A 13371-nucleotide genomic window follows, 5' to 3' on the forward strand; every position below is an offset into this window, starting at 1 on the left:
GCTATGACTGACAGAGCTCACCAATCCCAAAGAGTATAATTAGGAATGTTGCAGATGGTGAGGGAAACAATAAGAAGAAAAGCAGACTTGATCTGAAGCTCACAAACCTACCGACCACAGAAAGAACAGTTCACAAAAGTATTGGTAGGAGTGACCACGACATAGAATTTGTAAATATGAAATTCCGCCTCACATTGAGCAGACCTTCCATCATTTCTTTGTCACGACCATCATTCTAAACATATAGATTTAGGATAGCTCTACCAACTCATGACTGGGCAATAATGAAGCACTGTGGGATGTAATGGAATTGCATTGAACCACTCTCTGAAACCTTATGGCTGAGCATATCCCTCACTCTGCAATTTACCGCAGATTAATGAAGAGGGGCAGCATCAGGTGTACCTAAATACTAGGTGTTAAGCTGATTAACCTACAACACAGAGCATGCCAAACTACATTAGCAGCAAGTAATAGACAGAGCTAAGTGATTCCACCACCAACAGATAAGATCAAAGCTCTGCAGTCCTGCCACTTTGAGTCATGAATCATGATGTTCAATTAAACAAATCACTGGAGAAGGTGGTTTCATCCTCAACGATGGGTGAGCCTAGCACATCAGTGCAAAAGATAAGGTTGAAGCATTTCAAACAATCTTCAGCCAGGTGCACCGAGTGGATAGTCCATCATGACCTCCTCCTGAGATCCCCAGCATCTTTAAAGAATTTGTTTCACTCAACATGATATCAAGATGGATGGAAGGCACTAGATACTACAAAGACACTGGGCCTTTGCAAAAGTCTGTCAGTGGTACTCCAGAAATGGAGGTGCCGTTGTTGGACTGGGGTGGACAGGTCATAAGTCACATGACACCAAGTTATAGACCAACAGGTTTATTTGAAATCACAAGATTTCGGAGCACTGCTCCTTTGTCAGGGGAAGTGAAGAAAAGCATACAGGCACAGGTTTTATAGGCAGAGAGATCAAAAAATCATACAAATGTTGTGAGTGGAGTGTCAACAGACTGAGTATTAATTCTCTGCAGGTGATCAAAAGTGTCAGACAGTGTGAGTAAAGTATCAACAGCTGAATAGCAAGTGAAGGAATGACCTAGAGTCCAATTCACTGAGGCAGAGATAATTACAAAAAATTAAAAATAAGATGGTGCTGAGACAAACCAAACTGCTGGAATAATATGGTATTATAATATGGTAAATGATAGGTATCGGAGTCACATGCCAAGGGTGTAATCAAAGTAACAAGTAATCCAAAACTGTACAAACTACTTAAGGTTGAGAGATCATCACACGCTATCAAAGTTATTATGTCAAAATAAGACAGTAAGCAAGATTTTACAAATATAGAACAATATGATGGGGTTACATGTAGTGAAACATGAGCCCAAGATCACGGTTCAGGCCATCTTCATGGGTATGGAACTTGGCTATCAGTTTCTTCTCAGCGATTCTGCATTGTTGTGCATCTTGAAGGCACCTTGGAGGACACTTACCAAAGATCGGAAGCTGAATGTCCCTGACTGGGAAGGAACATTCTTTGTCCTGAGTAGACAACATTGGTGAGTCATATGATAACCTGCTTGTATGTGGTAGATAGTATTCTTCCCACATGTGTTCAAAGTATCCATGTTGATGAGCTGGCATATCTTGCAAAGGTTACCATGATAGGGTTGTGTGGTGTTGTGTTTGCTATTGTCCTGAAGGCTAGGTAGTTTGCTGCGAACAATGGTCTGTTTAAGATTTGGGGATTATTTGAAGGTGAGAAGTAGGGGCATAGGGATAATCTCAGCAAGATGTTTGCCATCAATAATGACGTATTGAAGGCTGCAAAGAACATGGTGCAGTTTCTCTGCTCTAGGGACATATTGGAGGATGCAGGGTGGTACTCAGTCAGGTCTTGTATCTATCAATTGAGGAGGGTGAGGACAGGTAGATGGTACAACTTGGTTGGTCAATGGGAGGAATTAATCAACCAGCTCGTACCCTCTACCTGTCTTAACCTATTCCCGCTTCCCCCCTCTGCCCCCACCACCCCCTTTATCTGCAGCTCCCACTACACCCATCCCCAGTCCCGAAACATTGACTTCTCCACCTCCTGATGCTGCCTGGCTTGTTGTGTTCTTCCAGTCTCCTGCCTGTCTGCTTTGGATTCCAGCATCTGCAGGGTTTTTTTGTTTCTTAAAATTAAGACAGCATTTGACCGAATGTGGTATCAAGGAGCCCTAAACTTGAATCAATGGAAGGCAGGACAAAACACTTCTAGGAGTCACATGTGATATCAAGGAAGATAGGTGTAGCTAGACTCTTAGAGTCAGCCTAGATTAGATTGGTGCTGGAAAAGCACAGCAGTTCAGGCAGCATTCGAGGAGCAGTAAAATCGACGTTTCAGGCAAAAGCCCTTCATCGGGTATTCCTGATGAAAGGCTTTTGCCTGAAACGTCGATTTTACTGCTCCTTGGATGCTGCCTGAACTGCTGTGCTTTTCCAGCACCACTCTAATCTAGACTTTGGTTTCCAGCATCTGCAGTCCTTGTTTTTACCTCTTAGAGTCAGCCTTTACAGTATGGGAGGAGGCACTTCAGCTCATTGGACCAATGCCAGTCACCAAATGTCCATCTCTCTGAGTCCCACTTTTCAGCACTTGACTTCTGGGCTTATAAATCTTTGGCCTGTGTAGTGTACATCTATAAAGTTTTTAAATGTCTTGAGCCTGCCTCTACTACCCTTTTAGGTGACAAAAGCTATAAGCAGTAAGTACTCCATCAATGGTCTAACTGACATAATTTACAGATCTATCATAACCTCTTTGATCTTGCATTCAATACCTTGACCAATAAAGGCTGGTTTCTGGAGGTCAATCATCTCAATCCCAGCTATTTCAGCAGTAGTTCATCAAGGTGCCACATAGGATGCTGCTAAGTAAGATGTTAGTACGAGGTACTGGCATGGATAGAGGTTTGGCTGACTGGCAGAAGGCAGAGATTAGGGTTAAAGAGATCTTTTGCATGATGTCAACTGTTGACTTGTGGACTACCACAGAGATCTGTATTGGGACCACAACTATTCATGTTATACATTAATAATCTGGACAAAGCAACTGAGGGCATTGTTGGAGGGGCCGATAAGTGGAGGGGTAGGGAGTATTGAGGAGGCAAGAAGGCTTCATAAGGATTTGGGCCGGTTGACAGTGTGGGCAAAAAAGTGACAAATGGAATATAATGTAGGAAAGTGAGACGTTACACACTTTTGTAGGAAGAATAGAGGCATAGCCTATTTTTTTAAATGGAAAACATCTTCCAAAATCTGAAACACAAAGGGACTTAAGAGTCAGGATTTTCTTAAGGTTACATGTAGGTTCCATTCACAGTTAGGAAGACAAATGTGATGTTTAGAACATAGAACATTATAACACAGTACAGGCCCTTCGGCTGACCTGTGGAAAGGATCTGAAGCCCATCTAACCTGTTGTGGTTCTGTTCGCCGAGCTAGGAATTTGTGTTGCAGACGTTTCGCCCCCTGTCTAGGTGACATCCTCAGTGCTTGGGAGCCTCCTGTGAAGTGCTTCTGTGATGTTTCCTCCGGCATTTATAAATGCCGGAGGAAAGATCACAGAAGCACTTCACAGGAGGCTCCCAAGCACTGAGGATGTCACCTAGACAGGGGACGAAACGTCTGCAACACAAATTCCCAGCTTGGCGAACAAAAGCACAACAACGAGCACCTGAGCTACAAATCTTCGCACAAACGTTGAGCCCATCTAACCTACACTATTCCATTCTCATCCATATGTGTATCCAATGACCATTTAAATGCCCTTAAAGTTGGCGAGTCTACTACTGTTGCAGGCAATGCATTCCATACCCCTATTACTCTCTGAGTAAAGAAACTACCTCTGACAGCTGTACAATATCTATCACCCCTCAATTTAAAGCTACATCCTCTCACGCTAGCCATTGCTATCTGAGGAAAAGGGCTCTCACTGTCTACCCTATGTAACTGTCAGGTTATCTTGTATGTATCAATGAAGTCACCTCTCAATCTTCTTCTCTCTAACAAAAACAGCCTCACGTCCCTCAGCCTTTCCTCATAAGACTTTCCCTCCATACCAGGCAACATCCTCGTAAATCTCCTCTGAACCCTTTCCAAAGCTTCCACATCCTTCTATAATGCAGCGACCAGAACTGTATGCATCAATCCAAGTTGCGGCCTCACTAGAGTTTTGTACAGCTGCAGCTACAGATGATTTCATGGTTCTGAAACTCAATCTCTCTACCAATAAAAGCTGACACACCATATGCCTTCTTAACAACTCTATCAAGCTAGGTGGCAACTTTCAAAGTTCAATGGACCTAGACACCAAGAGCCCTCTGCTCATCTACATGACCAAGAACCTTACCACTAGCCCAAAACTCTGTATTCCTGTTACTCCTTCCAAAGTGAATGACCTCACACTTTTTTGCATTAAACTCCATTTACCACCTCTCAGCCCAGCTCTGCAGCTTGTCTATGTCCCTCTGTAACCTACAATATTCTTCTGCACTATGCACAACTCTACCGACCTTAATGTCATCCACAAATTTACTAACCCATCCTTCTGCGCCCTCATCCAGGTCATTTATAAAAATGACAAACAGCAGTGGATCCAAAACAGATCTTTGTGGTACACCACGAGTAAATGACCTCCAGAATGAATATTTCCCTTCAACCACCATCCTTTGTCTTCTTTCAGCTAGCCAATTTCTGATCCAAACCCCAAAATCACCCTCAATCCTATGCCTCTGTATTTTATGCAATAGCCTACCGTGGTGAGCCTTATCAAACACCTTACTGAAATCCATATACACCACTTCAACTGCTTTCCCCTCATCCATCTGTTTGGTCATGTTCTCAAAGAACTCAATAAAATTTTTGAGACACAACCTACCCTTCACGTTGACTATGCTTAATCAACTTATTCCTTTCCAGATGATTATAAATCCTATCTCTTTCACCCTTTCTGACACTTCACCCACAACCAAAGTAAGGCTCACTGGTCTATAATTACCAAGGTTGTCTCTACTCCCCTTCTTGAACAAGAGAACAACATTTGCTAATCTCCAGCCTTCTGGCACTATACCTGTCAACAATGATGACATAAAGATCAAAGCCAAAGGCTCAGTAACCTCTTCCCTGACTTTCCAACGAATCCTAGGATAAACCCCATCTGGCCCAGGGGACTTATCTATTTTTAGACTTTCCAGAATTGCTAACACCTCCTCCTTGTGAGCCTCAATCCCATCTAGTCTAGTAGCTTGTATTTCAGTATTCTCCTCAACAACATTATTTTTTTCTCATGTGAAAACTGATGAAAAGTATTCGTTAAGCACTTCCCCTATCTCCTCTGACTCCATGTACAACTTCCCACTACCATCCTTGATTGGTGCTAATCTTACCCTCATCATTCTTTTATTCCTGATAAACCGATAGAAAACCTTAGGGCTTTTGTTGATCCCATCTGCCAATGACTTCTCAAGTCCCCTCCTGGCTCTTCTTAACTCTCGTTAGGTCTTTCCTGGCTAATTTGTAACTCTCAAGCGCCCTAACTGAGCCACCACATCTCATCGTAACGTAAGCCTTCTTCCTCTTGACAAGAGATTGAACTTCCTTAGTAAAGCACGGCTCCCACGCTCAACAACTTCCTCCTTGCCTGACCGGTACATACTTAGCGAGGATTTGCAGTAGCTGTTCTTTGAATAAGCTCCGCATTTCAATTGTGCCCATCCCCTGCAGTTTGTTTCCCCATCCTAAGCATCCTACATCCTGCCAATTTGCGTCATAATTGCCTTTCCCCCAGCTATAAGTCTTGCCCTGTGGTATATACCTATCCCTTTCCATCGCTAAAGTAAACATAACCAAATTGTTGTCACTATCACCAAAGTGCTCACTTACCTCCAAATCTAACACCTGGCCAGGTTCATTACCCAGTATCAAATCCAATGTGGCCTTGCCCCTTGTTGGCCTTTCTACATACTGTCAAGAAACCATCCTACACAAATTGGACAAAAACCGATCCATCTAAAGTACTCAAACTATAGTATTCCCAGTCAATATTTGAAAAGTTAAAGCCCCCCATGACAACTACCCTGTTACTCTCACTCCTATCGAGGATCAACTTTGCTATCCTATCCTCGACATCTCTGGAACTATTTGGAGGCCTATAGAAAACTCCCAACAGGGTGACCTCTCCTTTCCTGTTTCTAACCTTAGTCCTTACTACCTCAATAGACATGTCCTCAAAAGTCCTTTCTGCAACTGTATTACCGTCCTTGACTAACAATGGCACACCTCCCCCTCTTTTACTATCTTCTCTGTTCTTATTGAAACATCTAAACCCCAAAACCTGCAATAACCATTCCTGTCCCTGCTCTATCCATGTCTCTGAAATGGCCACAACATCGAAATCCCAGGTACCAACCCATGCTGCAAGTTCACCCACCTTATTCTGGATGCTCCTGGCATTGAAATAGACACACTTCAAACCAATTTCTTGCTTGCCGGTACCTTCTTGCGCCCGTGAAACCTTATTTCTGACCTCTTTACTCTCAAACTCCCATATACTTAAACTACAATTCAGGTTCCCATCCTCCTGCTGAATTAGTTTAAACCCACCTGAGGAGAATTAGCAGATTTCCTCCTCAAGATATTGGTGAAGCAGACTTGATGTCATTCTCCTGCCTTTTCTTTTGGCCTTATAGTCTAAGGTAGAGTCCCCAGCTAATTGTTTTTTACTAACTGATGAATTTGGGCATTACTGACTGGGCTTGCATTTATTTATCATTCCTAATTTCCCACACGGCAATTCAAACTCAACCACATGACTGTACGTCTGAGCTCTCATGTAAATCTGACCAGGAAAGGCTGGCAGATTTCTTATAATGAACACTTGTGAACCAGATGACTTTTTAACAAGGATTGATCATCATTATCTGGTTGTCATTCGGCTAGCTTCATTCATTCCAGATTTTCATTGAATTCAAAATTCATCATCTGTATGGTCAGATTTAAGCTCAATTCCCTTGAACCATTAGCCTCGGGCTTTTGATTTCTAGTGAAGTGCCATCCCTTACAAAGTTGCCAGAAAATGTTGCAAGTCTTAGTATTTTGAGAATTTTGGAATTCAGTAAAGATGAGCCAGAAAAATGCTAAGGGGAGAGTAGAATATGAATGTAAAATACCAAGAAACATAAAAAATGAATTGTAAAATACTCTGTTGCAATGTTAAAACATAAAGAATAGCAAAGCAAAATATGTGTCCATTACATTTATATCAGGAGACAGAGAAATGGCAGAGAAACTAAATAAGTACTCTGTGTTTGTCTTCATACAAGAAGACACAAGAAGCCTCAGTGAAATGTTTAAGATCCAAGGGCCTCGTGACAGTGTGGAATGGAAAGAATTAGTATTAGTCAAAAAAAAGTAGTATTGTGGAAATTAATGGTACTAAAATATAACAAATCTAGGAAATCCAATGACTTTCACCCAGAGCACTGAAGGAGCTGGTCACAGAGACACTGGATGCATTAGTGATCACAGGCTCAGTCAGACAGATGAATGACTGTCGGGACAGATAGGAAGGTAGCTCAGCAATGTCCTGTGGCTATTCCTGCCTCGAACAGAGATCCAGTTTTGGGTGCTTTTGAGGACGATAATCTCTCGGAGGAAAATAGAAGTTGCAGCCAGATCTCGGGCACCAAGAATAAATCTTAAGCAGAGTTTGTTGAGATTCAAAAGAGTAATTGTTACAAGGCACTCTCCCATCAGGGGCACAGACAGGAGATTCTGCGGGCGTGAGCATGAATTCAGGATAGCATATTGCCTCCCTGATGCTACAGTCCAGGACGTCTCTAAACAATTGCAGCAGTTTGTAAAAGGGGAGAGCGAGAAGCTGGGAGTTGTTGTTCACATTGTTAAAAGCGACATAGTTATGGAAAGAGTTGAGGATTTGCAGAGTGAACATCGGAAAATTTATGTAGAAGATTAAAAAGTAGAATTTGTAAAAGGTAGTGATCTCTTGATTACTCCCAGTGCATTTGCTAGTGAGAGTAGGGATGATAGCATACGGCAGATAAATCAGTGGCTGAGGAGATGGTGCAGTGGTCAAGGATTCAGATTGTTGTATCATTGGAACCTCTTCTGGAGCAGAAAATACATGTTCAAAAGGGTGGGTTTCACCTGAACTGGAAGGGAACTAATATTCTGGTGGGGAGATTTACAGATCTTTTACAGATTACATTACAGTGTGGAAACAGGCCCTTCGGCCCAACAAGTCCACACCGCCTCGCTGAAGCGCAACCCACCCATACCCCTACATGTACCCCTTACCTAACACTACGGGCAATTTAGCATGGCCAATTCACCTGACCTGCACATTTTTGGACTGTGGGAGGAAACCGGAGCACCCGGAGGAAACCCACGCAAACACAGGGAGAATGTGCAAACTAGGGCTTTTTGGGAGCCTTTAAATTAGTAGGGGTGGGAGTGCTGTGATGTGATGGATCCTAAGTGGTAATGAGAATGGGAAGACAGATGAGATGGTCCTGAATTAAAAATGAGCAAGTTAATTAGAAAAGGCAGGCAACAGTAAGTCAGCTAAATGCAGGCAAATAGGACTAGTTTAGTTTGGAAAATGTGAATGGCATTGATGAGTTGGACTGAAGGATCTGCTTCCATGCTTTACGATTCTATGACTGTATCTTTAAAAATTCTACCTGTTCTGCAATAGAAGGCTGCAAATGTAATCCTACTATTTAAGAAAGGAGGGAGAGAGATAAAAACAAGGAATTGTAGACCCGTTGTAAAGCTAGACATTACAGACACTGAAGATCTGAAATGAAAACAGTATGTGCTGTAGATATGCAGCAAGTTTGGCAATATCTCTGGATACAAAATCAGAGTTAATCTTTTAAATCTGATATGTCTTCTTCAGAACTGTTCTTTAGGAATGTGGTGGTGAGATGATTGATGAACTAAGATCTAAAATCGTAGATTAGGCTCAAGGGGCTGAGTGGCCAAATCCTGCTCCTGTGTTCTTCTGATCATCCTTCTATCCTTTCAAGTAGGATCACCCTCAGACTACCTGTAATTCATCCTGTCCAGCACAGCTCAGTGGGCTTCACTGTGTTCTGAGTCAGAAGATTGCAGTTTGCATATCATTTTGCTGGCTTGAGAACATGATCCAGTCTGTCACTCTCATGTCAGAACATTGCATGGGTTAATGTGCTGGATGAAACATTAAATTGTAGCTATTCATGCTCCTTAAGGTAGATGCTAATATGTTAAAGAGTTATTGAGAAATGAGCTGTGGAGGTGCCTTTAGTAAAAACTTAAAGAACTGCAGATGCTGGAAATCAAAAGCAAAAACTGAAATTGCTGGAAAACTTAGCAGTTCTGGCAGGATTTGTGGAGAGAAATCAGAGTTAATGTTTTGGGTTCAATGACTCTTCCTCAGAACTGATATTTTTAGTGTCTGGCTAATAGTTATCCCAAAACCAGCATCATCGTGGCTAATTAAACGTCGATGTTTATGGGATATTCTTGTGTGTAAATTGGCTGCCATATTTCCACATTGCAATGGTTAAATAAGTACTTGATTGTATGTAAGGAACTTTGGAACATGTGTAAGTAGTGAAAAGCATTAGAGAAAAGCAACTTTTCCTTGTAACTATTCTGTGAAATGTGCCATATCATTGATCATTGGCCTTGCAGTTCATCCAGCACATGGCAGATACCTTGCCACCACCTCCACATTTTGTAATCAGAATGCTTTGTGTTGCTGTTACAGGTTTATGTCAAACTGCTGTTGCTGCTTTGTATGAACCTTGCCAGTCTTTTTATAAGCTACCTTTCTGTCCGGGCACAACGAATGGCATTCTTGGAGACCAGGAAAAACATTGAAGGCCGACTCCTGCTGGAGGATGAAAATCAAAGACAGGTAAAAGAAGTGGGGGAGGCATATTGATTTCCACAGATTATGAGTTACTAAGTATGTTTTTTGCTGAGGATTTCCCATAGTTCCATCCTCCTACCCTCTGACCACATCCCCCAGTCCCACTACTCACAGCATCATCATATTATTCAGTCACTGTGCCCTTCAATCCCACTGACTCACCTTCTTACTATATCCCTCCATACAGCATAGTCACCTTCAATCTCACTGACATATCCTCCTCCTCATATCCTCAGTACTTTTGGTCACCTTCAATCCCACTGACTCACCTCCTTACCATATCCCTCAGTACTGACTAGTCAACTTTATACAGTACCCCTCATTCCCAGCTGCTTACCTTGGAGTGGAATGTGCGGGTGGTGACATTCTCAGCTGCCCTTATTCTTCAAGGTGGTAGATTCATAGACTTGGAAGATGCTACTGAAGGAGAGTGAGTGAGTTGCTGCACTGCATTTTGTACCACACACTGTTCTTTCCGGGAGTCTGCCTGTGATGGAGGATGTGAATGTTTAAGGTGGTAAATGTTTTGGCAGTTAGGTGGACTTCTTTGTCCTGAAGGCATGGGGATAATACAACACAAAAGGAGGTTATTTCAACCTATCAAGTAAATGCTAGCACTTTGCAGAATAGTCCAGTCAATTCCATTCCCCCAGTCTACCCAGGTAAGGTTCAAGGAATTAAACAGGAAATTGTTGGGTTCAGGTTAGTTTTTTTTCGGAGAGGGGTGATGTCGGCATTTTTAAGGAGAGAGAATCAAGACTTAAAGAGAGAACATCAGTCACAATATCAGCTAACAGCAGAGGATGCTGGGTATCCAGTAGTTCAGTGGGAATAAACCTGGGGGATAAATAGGTACATCTCATGGATAAAATGGGTTTAGAGAGAACATAGAGACAATAGGTCAGGGACTGGAGAAAGGTGCAAATTCAGGCTGAGGGTGGAAGGAGCTTAAATAAAGTGTCATTTGTATTCGTTGAAGTGAGGGGCAAGGCAGAAGCAGTTGATTGGATTTTCTTGACCACAAAGTCCTGACCACCTCACACTTGATGGAAGTTAGGCTAGGGTGGCAGATGGATTCCAAAGGCAGCTTATGACAGAGAAAAGATGCACTTCTTTTCTTTTGTGTTTATGAGCAGTAAAAGCAGACCATACGAAGCAAGGATGTACAGATCAAAAAGACCTAGACAGAGGTATACAGGTTACATTGCACAGGGGCATGTGCTAGGCGACATTGATGTTAGCAAGATCAGCGTTATTTAAGGCTGGAGAGTCCATTCGTCATTCTAATAATAGCTGGGAAGAAGCTGCTCCTGAACCCACTGGTGCATGTGTTCAGGCTTCTGTATCTTCTGCCTGATGGAAGAGGTTGTAGGAGATCATTACTGGGGTGAGATGGGTTTTTGATGATGGTTCGCAGCCTTTCCACAGCAGCGAGCTGTATAAATGGAGTCCACGAATGGAAGGTTGTCTTCTGTGACAGTCTAGGCTGTGCCTGAGAGAAACTTCTGTAGTTTCTTATGATCCTGGGCAGAGCAGTTCCCATACCAGGCTGTTATGCACCTGGACAGTATGCTCTTAATGGTACATCTATAGAAGTTGATGAGGGTCCTTATGGACATGCCAAATTTCCCTAGCTGCTCAATGAAGAAGAGGCTGTCTTCTAGACTGTCGCGTCTACATGGGGGAAATGTTGTAAACAAGACCAAGGCTAATCCCCTAGGATATGGGTTCAAATCCCAAAAAATGGGAGCTGGTGAAATTTAACTTCAGCCATTACATCTCGATGACAAAGCTAGCCTCAGTGAAGGTGACCATAATAACTATGTTTCGTGTGGGGTTGGACGGGAGTGTCTGTTCAGTTCTATGGAAAATGATAAGGTAGTTCCAAAGTTTGCAGCAGCTCACCTCTATCAAATAGATATTTTGTTTTTGGAACTGTTGAAGGGGATAGTAAAATGGAAGGGCCAATCAGTTTTCGGACACTTGGAATGATTTTTATGTTAGGCAACGTTTGACAAGATTTAATAGAATTATTGTTATAGGGGACTCGCCTATCAGGGGCACAGACAAGAGATTCTGTGGCAGTGAGTGTAAATTTAGGATGGTTTGCTGCTTTGCTGGTGCTAGGATTAAGGACGTTTCTAAACCTTTCAAGCATATTGTTAAAGGTGAGATTGCCAGAAAATGTTGTACACGTTGGTAAGAATGACATTTTTAAGGAAAAGATTAAAGCAGTACAGTGTGAATTTAAGACATTAGGTAGAGGGTTAAAAAATAAAACCTTAAAAGTAGTCATTTCTAGTTTGCTCCCAATGCCAAACTCAAAAAAGGAAAGGAACAAGAAGTTAAAGAGTTAAATCAATGGCTGAAGAGCTGTTGTATTGTTCAGGGATTCAGGTTTTTAGACAATTTGAAGGTCTTTTGTGAAAGAAACAACTGTTCAAAAAGGATGGGTCTAATCTAAACTGGAAAGGGATCACTATCTTAGCAGGGAAATTTGCTCAGCCTTTAAAAGGAGACTTTATACTGTTTGAGAAGGCGAGTGAAGGAATTCTCAGTAGCAGTGTAAATGGAAGGATCGTTGGGTAAGGTTGTGAATGTGACAGCATGTCAATTAGAAAAGAAAGACAAGAGAGAGTCAGAGTATGTAGTAACTCTGAAGAACTAAATTGCATTTATTTCACTGCAAGTGGTCTTAGAGTTAAGGCTCATAAACTCAGGGCACGTTTAAGAACATGGGATTAGAACATCAACTATTACAGAAACTTGGCCAAGAGATGGACAAGACTGGTAGCTTAATGTTCCGGGTTTTAGATGCTTTAGGAAGCATAGAAAAAGAGACAAGAAAGGAGGGCGTTAGTGTTTTTGATTAAGGAATATATTACTGCTGTAACTAGGAAAGATATTTCTGAAAAATCATCCAGTGAAAATATATTGGAAGATATTTCAAATCAGAAAGGAAAAATCACTTTGTTGGGATTGTACCATAGGGTCCTCCAATAGTAAGAGAGAAATTAAGAAAGAAACATGTAGGGAGATCTCAGATATATGTAATAATGGAAATTTTAATTTTCCTAACATTGACCGGAGCTACCATTGTGTCAAAGGTTTGGATGGTGAAGAATTTGTTAAATGTGCTCAAGAAATTTTTCTTTATCAATATGTGGATGCTCCTACTGGAGAAGGAGCAAAACTAGACCTTTTAGACAATAAGGCAGGGCAGGATTTAGATTAGAGTAGTCATGGAAAAGCACAGCAGATCAGGCAGCATCTGAGGAGCAGGACAATCCACGTTTCGGGCAAAAGCCCTTCATCAGGAATGAAGGCAGGGAGCCTCCGGGGTGGAGAGATAAATGGGAGGGGGGCAGG

At 42.1% G+C, this 13371-nt stretch overlaps 1 protein-coding gene across 1 annotated transcript in view; it reads left to right on the forward strand.

The window, feature by feature from the left end:
- Nucleotides 1-13371, forward strand: part of LOC122553148 (adenylate cyclase type 8-like) — a 243660-nt gene that overhangs the window by 2775 nt on the left and 227514 nt on the right. The window contains exon 2 of the mRNA XM_087990986.1: nt 9838-9987. Coding sequence (XP_087847112.1) covers nt 9838-9987 — 150 coding nt within the window. The remainder of the gene's footprint in view (nt 1-9837; nt 9988-13371) is intronic.

This window comes from Chiloscyllium plagiosum, unplaced genomic scaffold, assembly GCF_037043375.1.
Source record: "Chiloscyllium plagiosum isolate Xiang-an unplaced genomic scaffold, Cpla_swu_hap1 HiC_scaffold_10, whole genome shotgun sequence".
Taxonomy (NCBI): Eukaryota; Metazoa; Chordata; class Chondrichthyes; order Orectolobiformes; family Hemiscylliidae; genus Chiloscyllium; species Chiloscyllium plagiosum.